At 39.2% G+C, this 14889-nt stretch overlaps 1 protein-coding gene across 3 annotated transcripts in view; it reads right to left on the bottom strand.

Moving 5' to 3' along the window:
- meis1b (Meis homeobox 1 b) overlaps positions 1-11574 on the bottom strand; it is a 64562-nt gene extending 52988 nt beyond the window's left edge. For all 3 annotated transcript variants that reach the window (XM_030771172.1, XM_030771173.1, XM_030771174.1), the window contains exons 1-6: positions 11007-11574; positions 9228-9448; positions 7917-8058; positions 7605-7655; positions 6966-7016; positions 5882-6028 (exon numbers count right to left, since the gene is read on the bottom strand). In XM_030771172.1, the coding sequence (XP_030627032.1) occupies positions 5882-6028; positions 6966-7016; positions 7605-7655; positions 7917-8058; positions 9228-9448; positions 11007-11018 (624 nt within the window). In that variant the 5' untranslated portion in view covers positions 11019-11574. The remainder of the gene's footprint in view (positions 1-5881; positions 6029-6965; positions 7017-7604; positions 7656-7916; positions 8059-9227; positions 9449-11006) is intronic.
- Positions 11575-14889: the final 3315 nt, after the last annotated feature.

The raw sequence follows: 14889 nt of genomic DNA, 5'->3' as shown, positions 1-14889 counted from the left end.
GCAGGGACTCATGGGAGTGGGGGTGGGGCTCAGACTAGGGCAAGTGCCATCTCCAGGGGACACTCCAGTCTATTTATACCAATCCGGTCACTCCTGGCTATCACTGATCTAACAGCTAATTAATAGAAAAAAGACGCCGATCACAGAGTCACAAAATGAACAGAGCCTCCCATCTTACAGAAACAAGCAACCCTTAAAAACCAGACCTGAAAATAAATAGATGGATAAAGAGACAAAACACAAGGGCTGGTGTGGAGTGAAAAACCTGAGTGTGTGTTTGTGTGTGTGTGTGTGAGAGAGAGAGAGAGAGAGAGAGAGAGAGAGAGAGAGAGAGAGAGCTGTGTGGTGATAGGTGGCCTGTGAGAAGCAGGCGCTGTGGTGAAGAGAAAGCTGTCCCACAAAATACAACAACACCCTTGATATATTCACTGTCCCTCTAATGAGCTAGCCAGGATTTATTCAGTCTCTCTCTCTCTCTCTCTCTCTCTCTCTCTCTCTCTCGCTTGCTCTCTCCCTGTCTCTCTCTCTCTCTCTTGCTCACTGCCTACCCCTCCCCCTTTGCATTTTTTCTCCCTCTCTCCTCTCTCTCTCTCTCTGTATTCCTCTTTTATTTCTCTCTCTCCCCCCCTCTCTCTCTCACTCTCTCTCTCTCTTTTTTCTCTCCATTGCAGAATGTAGATTAATTCAATGCTTAATTGTTTAGTAAATTCAATTTTCCACATTCTATTCTGCGTAGCTTTAGCTAAAGTTCTTAAACCTGTAACGCGTAGCCCAGGGAGCAGTGTTTGTCATCTGCGCCTACCTTTTTTTTCATTACCATTTTCTTCCTCCACCACTTAATTCGCCATGAAAAGATTTTCCTTGCTGGAAATTCTGATTCTGCTATGATCGGTGAGGCATTCCAATTCATTGCATTTTCATTGTGTTGGGTCTTAAATGCAGGACTCTCTTTCTCACAGTCCTCCCTACATTATACAAGCACTCATGCAGGAAATGCTGGGTTGCCGATTCATTTATAGTAATAAAGGAAATGTTTAAGGCTGTCTTGCTAAACCTTCCAAAAATCACGGTGATGCTCATACGCTCACATCTGAATCTGGGGTAAACAAATCATTCCTTCATAAGCAAATATCTTTACAGGATCCAAAGCATTTGCACAGCCCTGACGATGTGGTGCACTATCACTTCATTTTCTTTTTCACGAGGGACGTCCAGACAGCACTGGAAAAATAAACACTTAAAAGAAAAACTTCTTCTCAACTGCAGCATATGGTACACGAGAACAAACTGTGTGCCAAATTCACAGCCCTTAAAATTCACTCTCAAATTGTATGTGGTTGATAAAGAATACAGAAAAGAAAAAAAAAGGTTGCTTTTATTTGTGTTTTCCATAGTGTTGATAAGGCCTTGGATCTTCAGGGCTGATAAAAAGGTCACATGACTGTGTGTGGAGAGGCACCAGAACCCCACGCTGGAATATTGGGGTTTGAGAAATGAAAAGATGTGCTAATGACATGCAGAGCACGAAAAAAAGGAAAAGCAAACAGAAGAGCTGTTCCCCTCCCACAGACAGCTACTCCTGCCCCAATCTCACAATACTGAAGGAGAAGGAAAAACATCATAAAAGCCAGAAGGAAAAAAAAAGAATCTTGGTTGTTTTGTTTTTTTGAAAGAAAAGAACACTCATCTGAAAGTGCTTTAAGTGCGATCTGATCGTAGAACAAGTAGAGTCACCTTTCCGGGCAGCTAATTATAACAATGCCTTACTTAATTAAGGTGATTTTCACCTTACTGAAGGCACTTCAGGAATCCTGACCTCTTAATTTTAGTTTGACACTGAATTCAAAGTGTTCTGATTGGTCATAGGGTAAAAAATAATGATAACAATAATAATAATACAATTAAAAACAAAATTAAGAAGTACACATTAAAATGATATGTATGTATATATATATATATATATATATATATATATATATATATATATATATATATATATATATATATATGTTATGCATGAATATTGTTACTGACAGTAATAATATCAAAGAAAATTCACATTGCGATAAACCAGTTTAACTGAAGTTTGCTATTTGAAAGTCTGACAGAAGACGGGGATTTTAAGAAAATTCACTTGGACATAAGCAATAAGCATTGATTCAAAGCCACTGTCTTTTTCAGAGTTATGTTAACCCCTTCTACTGGAAATCTGTTTTTAATCTGAGTGATCAGAGAAACTACCATTCGATACTCGCATGCACAGAGAGAGCGAGAACACGAGTCACGTGATCCTCGCTCTCTATCACTTGTTGAGTCCTCGACAGCGACCTACATTTGTCCCAAGAGAAAGAAAGGAGAGCTAACCTTTCATTTTTGCGACAAAGACTATAATTATTGAGAGTAATTGTAATCATTTAAAAACTCTTTATAGTCTCCAGTATAAAAGAGCATAAAAACGATCCAAAAAACCCTCTTCAAGAATATTATCATTACGAGAAAATGAAAGTGTGCGCAGAAGTTTGACAAAGCTGATACTTACTGTTAGTAATCAACATAAAGGGAGCCACTGCAGTGAGCTGTAAATGATCGTTTTCAATGAATTATATAAGAAACTATCACGTGATCGCGAGTGTTAACCTCACACACAGTGATGGCACCAGAGTGACCTTTACAGACCGCTCATAAAATAAGAACACGGCCATTATTTACGTAGCAACACAATGTCCTTAAGACGCTCCACAGAATGACGGAAATACTACACAAACTACACAGACTATAACTAATCATATACCCCTCTTTGCTTTTTTCCCCCACATTTTGACAGCACAAAATAATTTTGTTCATGTATATTTTTCAAGTGGAAAATCCTATACAGTGCTGAAAAGCTGAAAATAACAGTATAGATCAAAACAGTGGCTAAAATGCAAGCAGGAAGACCAATGACCGGTTCAATCATTTCCCAATCTCCTCAACACGACTGAAGTAATCTGAAGGGCTCTTCAGGGCTGAAGTCCTTAGCGGCATTAATAGGGCCTGCCCGGTAGAGGTTTACACGCCTTTGAGCTCATTAGCAAATGGCACCGTCGCTCCCTCTGCTCTGTACAATTACAGACAACTGTGCAAACGCTTCAGCCCATGGAAACGCTTCTCTTTGCTTAGCCTACCAGAGTAACCACTACAACCCAAGTAAACAGAGTACAAAAGTTACCGGACGAAATCCAATCAAACTGCTTAAGTACCGCGCACGAAAGTAAATAAACACATGAAAACAGAATTTATCCGGATTATTAAGGCCATATTTTGTGATGGTCGATGAAAAATTCGCTTAATAAACCGCTGTGCTCTATTCTTTCGTGAAAAGGTTTACTTCGCCCAGAATAAAGACAAGACCTCTTCTTAAGTTTATTTCAGTTAAGTAATTCCGTGTTTTTCGATACATCGTCAATTTTAACGTGTCGATTTTTAAAACTGTGTGGTTGTATGTTTACGACCGCGGAGAAAGGGTTAAGGGAGCATCGCTAACCAGTCACTCCATTCGCATATCACCTAAAGGGGCCTTGTACGTTTATCAGCGCGGTCTGGAGTACACAACGTGATTCTAAACTGGCTGAGCTGCATTCACAAGCGAGTGGAGAGGCACTGACTTTTTCACCTCTAAGCTATGCTCTGCTCTTTTTGTTTGGGAGGTGCCCTGCGTTTTTTCAACAGTCTTTCAATACTTTCCGCCAAGGAATCGCAAAACAATGGCAAGTCAGAGGAGCAAAGACATTATTGACACGACGCTTGGGTGCACTAAAGACAGAAACACAGAACTCGACCAAAGAGTTTAATAAATTCTATGTATTTTCCCGTTTTTGTCGGCTTCAGTCTTCTTGGTGGAATAAATTGGTTTATGAATAAATGAGTCGCTGTCTTCCCTCTTGTTAACACTGGTGAGAATTTACACAAAGAAGATTTTTCCAGTCCAATTCAACTTTATGCCCGAGGGCATATATTAAAAATACATATGGAACGAGATAATGCACGCAGGACGCACATTCGATGAGGATGTCACCAACTAACAACCACAGACCCAAGTCACAAAAATATAAGTTTGAAATACATATATTCAATCGACTGCTTGCGTTAAACATTCTGCAACGCCAATTAGTCGTAAATGAAGCCCAGTGAGGAGACCGCCCACTGTGCATCTGTTTAGGTCAAGTTATAAACCTTGGGTACTGTCTTATGGGTATGCTTTAGCTGCCAGTATTCGGATGTGAAAAGCAGCCATCGCGTACTTCATGGTATAAAAAAGCGACGGTGATATCTCACAATAAGTACAGTCAATGAGCAAAAAGTTGGTCAACGCACTTTGGGGAATTTATTGCCTCACTTTGTAAACACATGACAATTCGCTTTGATATTTAGGTAATGCGCGAGACCATCATCAAGGAAAATATAGGACATGACTTCATCTTAAAGTCAATTAAAGATCCGAATTTCTGCCCCCGAGCAAAGTATAATTTGCTCATATCAAGTTATATACCTAGATACCCTTGGGTCTTCATTGCCTCTATTTATATCTTTTGATTTCATATAATGTCAAGATTTTGTCAATTCAACTGTCCTGACAATTGACCAGCAAGAGAATTTCGTTCAAAGAAACACTTAAATGAGCAACTGGCATCATGTTATTTAATTCTATTCTTGAATTAAATGAAGCACTCTCGGTGCAGATTTGCTCATTATCATAATCATTAATGCAGCCGGGGGGAGCGCGCGGGGGGAGGGGGTGGCAGAGGTTGTTTCATTTCAGCCCGTCTTTGGTAATGAATTGAACAGTTCGCCATCGTTCCACTCAGTCATACAAAACCTGGTGACCAGCGCACTCTTTGGAGAGTTACAACTAGTCAGGACTCCATCCGATCACTCGACCATTTGGAAGTGCATGGATTTGAATTATTTAGCGTAATCGTTTAATTACTTTATATGCTAGTGTATCTGCTAATCCCCTTAGTACAAACACCAAGTTTTGCTTATGCATGACTCACATTTCTTACTTAAAATATCGAAATCCCGCTGGCGAGATAAGTCTCTACGTTTTACAGATAAAGATGTGCAAACTATTTAGCGACGTCTAGCTTATGAAAAGTTCAAGCAAACGCTTGCATTACACGTCAATAACTTTTCTGCTATCCAGGTAGAGTATGCAAAGAATGTTTCCCAAATGAATATATTTTCTTTAATTTTCTCTAATAGAAACATTTCGTCAGTCCTGTAAAAGCAGCCCTGGCGCCAACGTGTTCCGTTGCTACACAATAGTAGTCCAACCAAGCAGCGCGCTTTAAGCAGAAAGCGGCGGATAAGCAATGTGCGCTCATGTCTAAGGAAAAATACTGACAAGACGACTAATGAAGCGTGAACAACAGCAGAAAATCCGAGGCACCTAATCACAGTATTCCTACTGAATCGCACCGATGCTCACAGAGAGATTTCACCTCACACATATCCTCTCTCTCTCTCTCTCTCTCTATCTCTCTCTCTCTCTCTCTCTCACCATTTGCCTACGTGAGAATAGATAAGTATTGTAGTAAACGTTTCGTGTGATTAAAAAAGAACGAGAGAGAGAGAAAGAGAAAACAGAGAGGACTAAATTAAAATCGACATGAAACAGGTCAAGTTTATGGCGATGCTTTCACAAGCTAATCTTCTCAGGTCGGTTCCGGGATCAAGCTTAATGAAGCAATAATGGATACATTATTCAAAAATTTTCATTCCGATGGAATCTAAAACACCCTTAATCGTATGCAAATAACGGGCAGGCAGAGTAGTGACCCAGAAGACAAGTTGAATAGCCAGCATTTTTTCTCTGCAGAAAGGAGAGGAGACCACCACATACCTGATCAAGGGCCCCCGAAGATCTTGTGATTTCTTCGCTGTCTGATTTTGATCCGCCTTCTCTGTCGTCTATGACTAAGTCGATGGGCATTTTGCCCTTCAAGCAGCTGATGTACCGATGACAGAAATTGTCACAGAGTTCATGTACCTATAGATACAAAGCGGAACACCAAAAAATCACAAAGGGACATCACAGCGTGTCGACAAGTGCATCCAGAACTCCTTTTGACATGGAAACACGCTCAAAATGGTAGTGGGTGATATTTGAGTCCACCTCTAACTGCAAACAAATGCATTCCGAATTCAAACTATCTTTATATTCTTGCAAAATAGAGATATCGCAGAAAATTGACATTGACAAGACGACTCATGGGCTACACCACATTCAACACCCGTGTTAAATTCATCTGCTCTCGGGGTTGTGGCCATTAGAGGGGTGACCTGCTTGAGTGACATTTAAGGTAAACTGTTTAATTTCGTCTAGTTATTTCATTACCACCTCCTTCCCAGGGAATAACGCCGCTCGGGCGGTCTGAAACATTGAATTGGAAGTGGATATTTGGGATGCGCTTTGATAAAGACCGTACCCTTTTTTTGAGCTGAACATTTATAATCCGCGTCGGTTTTACCACTATCAGAAGCAGGCTTCATTTGATTAATTAAGAATGTAGCTTTAATGGTATTTGGCGGTTGATATCGTTAATAAAATAAAAGTTATACGCACTGGTCATTTCCGAAAATAGAAAAATCAGTATCATTTAAACATTGCTGACATTAGCTTGATCAATTTACATGTCCGCTCACACACCAAAACAAGCAGCTGTCTTGATTTTATTTTCCTTGCATGTAATTTTTACACCATCCAAATAAACTACTGGGAAACGTGTTGGTGTTAAATTAAGATTATTGCTAGGAGGTATCTGTTCCAGTTTCAGCAGCTTGCATTGTAATTAAACTCGGAAGAGAAATAGGCGCCATGATTGATTTTGACACTAATTACAACAGACCAGAAAAAATACATTTATGCAAATAAACCCCACAGATTTGAGGAGAAGCACCGGTCAGTCGCGGTGACAGAGCGTTACCTTCTCCAGCTCTAGAAGATGAAACCGTAAAACTTGAATGGCTTGAATCATCTGCAAATAAAATGATAAGAAATGTAATTTCAATGCAAAATTGAACTTAAGTTAAGTACTTCATGGTGACGAAGTAAACATAGCGGTACAACAGTAATTACAAGCAGTTCAATTATTTATGTAAGTGTAATAACGTTCTCTAATTATGTTATAAATTGTAATCTACTATGCTAATATATAAATGCAGACATGTACATTTAGAATATTATTTGATAGATATTTGAAATTTAAACTATATTTCGCATGCATTTCATTTCGGGGTGGAAACAGTCAAAGGCTCGTGTTGCAGTGCAGCTAATTTGCATAAAAAAGTTTTTACTCGGAAAAAAAAGTTCAAAGACGTGACAGCATTCTGTGTGCAACATAAAAGACGGCTATCTGTGGGGACAAGCGCGGTTATCTTGAAATCAAACAATCCGATTAAAAAAAAATACAACTGAATGTAAAAAAAATTTAAAAAAACTTGTGGACTGACTGTATACTCTTTCCCCCTAGAACCAAAGGACATTACAAAACACTCATGCAAGACCCCGTTGTACAATGCAAGATCCAGGAACCCAACACAGGCTGAAAAAGACGGTTTCTTACCAGATTATCCAGCTCTGGATTCGATGAAAACAACGGCTTTTCTGCCCGAATCTAAATCAATATACAAATTTGAAAAAATGTCAGTAACGTGCTGAAAAAAAATCTACATTCAAACTAGTAGCGTAATACGTCTAGAGTTCGTACACACGCTCACACACTCAGACACATCTTGATTTTATACCAAGCAGAATAGGCAATACAAAGTAAAAGTTGAAGCAACAAGAACGTGATTTAACACACAAATGTAGATACATCATCGACACAAAGTCGCCATGAAAAGAGAAATTTGCAGTACAAAACGTGGTCTCTGACCTGCTTCGCAAACACTGCTATATCTTCATTGAAAGATTCTGATGAACAGACATCACCTCCCGCCACACCGGGTTCTCTGGGTGTGCAAGTGGCTAATTCACATTTCTCAAAAATCAGTGCAAGGAGTGGGAACAGGGGGTGTCTGCAACAGAGTGCAAGCGTACATGTCTATGGGTCAGAGTAATGCACATGTTTAGTCAACAATAATTAAAACAACTGTTCTAGATTCCACTCTGTGTCTTTGACAGTAGGCTAATCCTTGCATGAATAAGTTAGAAATCACGTTTTTATTTACAGAGAGCAAAAATAAAAGTAATAACAACAACGCCGTGACGCCTCGGTGGCCTAGACCTAGACATTTAGGCTACTGATTCTTTTTGCACGTCTACGTGGCTGATTTTGTCATTAAAGTGTGTTCGGTTAATTTAAGATGTAACTGTAAATCTTATGACGATATGTTTATGTGTAAATGAAATATTCAAGGTTTCGTATCTTTGACTGGGGTGACAGGCTAAGAGGCCACACTGTCTCAGGAATTCTTAAATCGAGTTTACGCTGAATATGCCTGACATGGTCAACATATCTCTAAAGCTATCTCATCAGACACATGCTCACGAATTAATGAATTTATGAGTCTATCTTTTTGTGACAAATTTGAGAATCAACAGTACAGTTTAAATTTTGACAGAGGTAAGGCGACCACATGCACATAAGTGGTTAAAAAATAGAGAAGTTCAACTTTTGTTTGTAATATTTGAAATGAAATAAGCCCACCGCTTGCTTATTCAATATACACTTTCAAAGTTTGCCGAAGTTTGATCGCAATGGAAGCTGACGTAGCCCAGCATACAGGCTATTGCTGTGACCTTCATCACAGACAAGAAGAACTATGCCAGGCTACACCTCAAGCATTAGTAATAATACTGTACACCGCTGTAGATATAAAGGGTGTATTCATTTGGAAAAAAGAATAGTCTAATAGCAAAAAGAGGCAGTGTGTCCAGACATTGCTTATATTACTATACATTTAAAATAATTTACTTACATACCAGCTAAAGTATCGGGAAGAATAACTCAAAGAATTTTTATATATATATATTTAATATCAAACAAAATAATACCAATAAAAACATTTCAATGATTTAATCCGTTGTTTAAAACGGCTTCATTGTGAACAGGCGTCAGGAAAAAAAACTTTGTGTATGTCCTACAGCGCTTCCTGTTAACTTCAGGAGTCTTTTCGATTACCGTAAACACTTATTGCGTTAGATAGCAAAATAATGAAATATGCGCTGGAGCTTCTAAACGTACCCATAAATGGCGTCTTTATCTCTTTTTAGAGCGTCGTTGACCGAAGAACCCATACTTGGAGGCATGGCGTTGGTGTGGGCTGTGTGCGGGTACTGGTGCGGGTGGAGCTGGGGACCGTGATTCAGGTGGACTGCTTGCATGGATCTGGCCGCGTGTGGATCGCCGTACATCGTTGTCGGGATTCCTACTCCGTCCATTCCATAGTGGGGTAAATCTTCGTACTGCACAGAACAAATATACGGTATCATTTCAATGCCTATAATTACTGCTATAATGAATCGCAAATCATTCCTAATATAAAACAGACTAATCTATTCAAGAAAAGTCTCTAAAACTACTACAAGAACAAGTCTAATAAGTTGGTAAAAGTATTTCTTTCCGGCAGTTAAGTGTGTGCACGAAATAACATTAAACCAGCCTACTACACTGCAGTACAATGTAATAAACTGCCCATGTTCGCCTTTTGGTACAATTTGCTAAAACATCCTGCATGATGCCTAGTTATTAAAACACTTAAGATTTTTTCCCCCTTTTGAACTAGATTCTGAAGATGCAACTTGTATTTTAGACATTAAATCAAAGGTGGAATGAGCAATATATCTTCGGTAATTATGGGTTAAGCGTAGCACTCTCTGTTACAGATTATTATTATTGTTATTATTGTAAGTGTCACAGGGAAACATATTCAGCCTTGTCCTATTATGCTTCGAGTGTTCGAAAGTTCACAGAGTGGAATTCCGTAGGTTTCTACATAATTAAACAGTTTTTTGTCGTTGTTTTGTTTTGGTTTGGTTAAAAAAAATCTAAAAATATATCTCTGGTTGGCATCAAATAATTAGATTTGAGTTTGTGTCACTTAAAAATGCACGAGATATTATAAATAAACTCTTGGCTGAAACTGGGAATGAGAGAGAGCTGAATGTATGTAGCCTTTAAAGCTTTACAAACATTGTGGGAAAAAAATACTTATCTAACTAGTAGGCCTGTTTCTTGAAACTAAGAAACCAATAGCCTATTGTAAATTATTTATTTATGATGACCGAAAATGACAAGGTACTATCAGTGAAAGTTAGGAGCAAATAAATTAACACGTCCAAACCATAAAACGGAAAGGTGTGAATGGCCACGGCACCGTGAGGTTGTAGTACCACCTTCACAAGCAAAAGGTCGGAGATGTTCGCCTATGTGAGAACCTACTTTCTTATTGTTTACATTTAATTTACAAATGCAAAGAAACAGCGTTCAGCCTCCGAGGACAAGCGTTAAATAGGCCTTCGTGTTTTGCCAACCATGACAATACAAAAAATGACCATAACGCTATCCATATACGAAAATAAGTGGCCAAAACAAATAAATTAATTCATTAATTTAGTTACTTGTACTTTTGTGTTTCGCTGAGCTTCACATATACAGCTACTAAATGTATATATATCCCAGTCGTATTCAAAATAATTTAATTAACGCGTCTCGGGTGGATAAAAGTAAAAATAAAAACAACTAAAATAAGGGCTTTCATCAGATCTGATCGCACTGCTTCGCCTCCAGTGCAGCCATGTAACAACCAAAATGGAAAATATCTGATATCAACTTTGATCAGATCTTATAAAAGATGTACCTCTGTATCAGTGATTTAGACCCAGGATGAAAAAACATGTTATGCTGTTACCATTTCCAGGCAAACTCAAGAAAAGTTTAGTTGTGCGACTGTCAACGGCCACGTTTCAGTATTCTTGCAACATTCTACCGCACTGACTTACAGAAAGTTTTTGGAATACGTACCCTCTGCGCCATCTCCCTCCACACTCCCCTCGTCTTCCTTTAACTTAAAATATATCCCCTATGAGGCCAGGGTGAAGAGGACATAAACACGCAAACTCCAAATGCGAGATTTTTTTCTCAGAAAAAAATCCGTATGCCCTGTCTTAAGTGAACGCTGGAGCCAGTCCTGCAGTACAAGTTCAGCAAGAGAACGGCAAATACGTCCTTGGCTTTCCCCAGGACAGTGACAGTGTGCAAACGAATCTTCTTTTCCAAACCAGTATGAAAATACCCCTCAAACAAATCTAGCGAGTCTCATGGCTTTTTGCCACTCCAGCTGTCAATCAAACGCGAGGTTGTCAAAGTATTGGATGAATGATGATCCTCCGCGCGCTTCCACTGGTTAGCACACCTAACGTTAATACTCAAATGCACACAAAAATGAAGCTCTCTGGTTTCTTTGATCACTCTCAGCTCCTGGGTTGATTTTTTATGCAATAGCCTCTAAATGAGATCAAGAGGAGGTGGGGTGATAATTCTGGCTTAGTTTTTCTTAAAGGAGCCACGATCGATGCTGCGAGCTGCCTTCCCGTTTGTGTACAATGAGTATGTGTTGAACGTAGCAGAGCACTGAATCTGGACCAGACTGCTGAAACCCGGAAGTAGTGGTGGCCATAACAGGTCGCGTCTTACACAATGCAATGGGCTACAACAAGTTGCTCACAGAGGAGGGGGGTAAAGTACGCCAAAGGACCTTGGAAGGCGCAGGTTACTTAACAAGCTTTTCCATACTCAAGGGAGAAATAACATTCCCGTTGGGTAATTCTGCTACCAAGCTTTGCTTTCACAGTTTATTCCACCTTCAGCTGTTCCTGTTTTCTTTTTGGTGGTTTAAACATAACGTTGGTGGTTTAAACATAGTGCCGCTTTAGTGTTATACGACTCTGTTAAGACTGTGAGACTAGTGTGGACAAAATTTCAAACCTAGTGGCATTCAGTCAGGACACTACTGTGTGAGGAAAGCTTTGTATTTACGCACGTTACGCGTAAATCTGTATTAGGCTCCTCTTCATCTGATATTTGACGCAATGGAGAAACTTACGAATATGAAATTCTTGGGGGAATGATGGTTGATGATTTGTTGTTATCATACTAAAACGATTTGCCTCGTGTTAGGTGTAAAAGTTTGCTATAGACTGTTACATTGTTGGCAAAGAACTCTTGCGTTCGCTTCCACTTAGTGTGTTCACTGACGCTGTCAGAAGCTGCCCAACCAAAGTAATGTTTTATCATGTACACACAGAATCAAACATTGTTTCTGAATGCAGCTCAAGGAAAATATGAGCTTTGTTTCCTTTGCAACTTGTAATGCTTTACATTTCTTAACAGAGACGCTGCATTGCACCCTATGCATGTTGCCGGAGAAGTAAAGTGTGGAGCTGCGTGAACTGTGCGCTGAAAATCACAACACCCCTACCAGTTCAGAATGGGCTGGCCCAAGTCTCTGTAGGATCCCAGAGTTCGTTGTGGTGTCCAATGACAGTGCGCTACAGTAATACAACTCCTCTATTGGTTCTAAAAATGATCAATTATTGGGAGATCGATAGATACTAGGCCAGGTATGAAGGGAGATGAAATACAAATATTCGCATCGCTTGATAAAAAGCATGTATTTTATATACTGGACATGTTTTCTACACACACACACACACCAGTCAGATCATTTAATCTACCTAACTGTAAATGCCACATATTGGCCCGTGTACTTCCTTTTTTCTTCTGCACCTTAAAATTGTAGAATTTGATATTTGCTTTATAGTACGAGAGTTAATTTATCAAAATGTAACATTTAGCTCTAACAGTGACCCCTCTGACGCAATCTAATGCACGGAATATTTTGGACGGAGAGAATATTAGGAATATCGTTAGAAGAATTGTTACAGGCGCGCAAAGGCAGTCAGGCAAACTTTCAGCACAGAAATACAACACAGGGTTTGAGTCCCTAGGGTGTATCCTGCATAGGCTACAACCTAAGATCTGCCTTCCTGATCTCCGATGATGCCCTGGAGTCATCTGCGTTGAAGAAGTACTTTTTCAATCTATCTTTTCGTAATTAATATTTAAGTATCAAGTTACAATACAATGATCCTTGACATTAAGGAGTGAGCATACATTCGATCTGGTAGTTGCGGCGATTCTTATGTGTAAGCGCGTATCGTGGTGGTAGACTATTCAAATGACCGGGTGACAAGGTGTATGAAGTTTGTCTAAGGAGCATCCGTCATCGATCAAAGAGGTTCTGCACCAACAGCAGTGCCGTATCAGATAATGTTGGCTGCGCACATTCCCACGGAAGAGAAGCAGTGGGATCATTCGCTCAAATTTACAAGCATGAAATTGCTATTAAAATCAGAAACCGCAAAGCAAAGACCGAGGATACGTGGTGAAACTCGTTTCTCATATATGGAGTCTGACGCTTCCGAGGATTTCGTTAGGACTTTAATACAACAATACAAGAGATGAATAGATATTCCGGCGCGTTCGCACTGGCCCAATTGCGTGAATTACAGTAAATTAATTGATCGGTAAGTAAACATAAGCCAATAAAATGGTTTATTTAGGACTTTGAATTTGAAGTGATTAGTTATTGTTATTATTTGGAGCGGGTAGCACTTTCGTGGCACTAATTTGGCAGAGTATTTTAGGGTCTGAACTGACACATTTCTAACATATAATTCAGGTAATTTGTCACCATATCTGTAATAATCATTTGTTTCACCCAGATCTCATGTTGGGCTCGGCATCATTATTAGGCAATCTGCTCTGCATGCCAGAGTCCAGTTTAAGATGGTATAAAAAGCCGTATTACAGCAGTGCTGAACTGCGGTGACAGTACTAAAATGCCATTATAAAGCAATTAAGTCGCTTCAATTACCTTCTGTAAAAGAGTTCCATATATGACAGTACAAACAAGAAGTTTCACACTTCAGAGTGACTTTTACGGATATAGGGCGGCACGCATCAAGGGGCAAACACCAGAGTTTACACTAAATTAGACTGACGAAGAGTTCCACTCTATGTTTAAAATGAAATAAGAATGTTATTAGGTGTAAAACATTATTACACTTTAGCCGAGCACCTTGCGGATTAATCCGCAATTATGTTGCTAGTTCTTATTCAAGCAGGGTGTTTGCGTTACCTGGAGTATATCAGACATTCGCAGAATTATCTGATTGCGAATTATCTGAACATGTTATCTCACATTATAAAGTAAATGAGTCACTATTGTTCTTTTAAGTGTGTTTTAAGTGTAGTATGATTCTCAAAACAAGATTTTAGAGCAATATATGTTAGACGTATAGAAAAGTCATGCAACAATTAAATTAGAGTGATTGATCTAATGAAAAAAAAAAGAAAATAGTTCCGAAAATGTAAATAAAAGTGCACGCGTTTTATTATTGTTGTTGACTGAACATTTATTTTGTTCTGGTAATTGCATCTCTTCTTATTTTTTTACTCCCTTTGAGCGTACCAATTGAAAACAACTGGCGGTGTGGTTCAGAAGTCAAACGGAGGTCATTCTTTACAACCCTAGCAGCAGTTTGCGACCAAACTTGTTGAAATACGCTGAGGCCAGGCTGCGGGGAATTCTGGTTTGTGTCGCTAGTAAGACCAGCTTGAAAACCACAAAAACAAGAGTTGATGAGATATCCAGGCATGACGCACAATAACCAGTATCTTTATTATCTGCAACTTGTCAGGAGAGTTCTTAAATTTGTTTGTTGTTGGTAGCAATGTTTAATTTGATGAGGAAATTACTTGTTAAACAAATGGCCCCAAAACGAAATTTATATCATAACACATAGCTGTTTGGTGTTTGTGAAGGTATGCGAGCCTACAGCAA

This window comes from Chanos chanos, chromosome 4, assembly GCF_902362185.1.
Source record: "Chanos chanos chromosome 4, fChaCha1.1, whole genome shotgun sequence".
NCBI classification, from domain to species: Eukaryota; Metazoa; Chordata; class Actinopteri; order Gonorynchiformes; family Chanidae; genus Chanos; species Chanos chanos.
The sequence above is the reverse complement of the archived record's forward strand: the minus strand, read 5'-3'. Positions and strand labels throughout refer to the sequence as shown.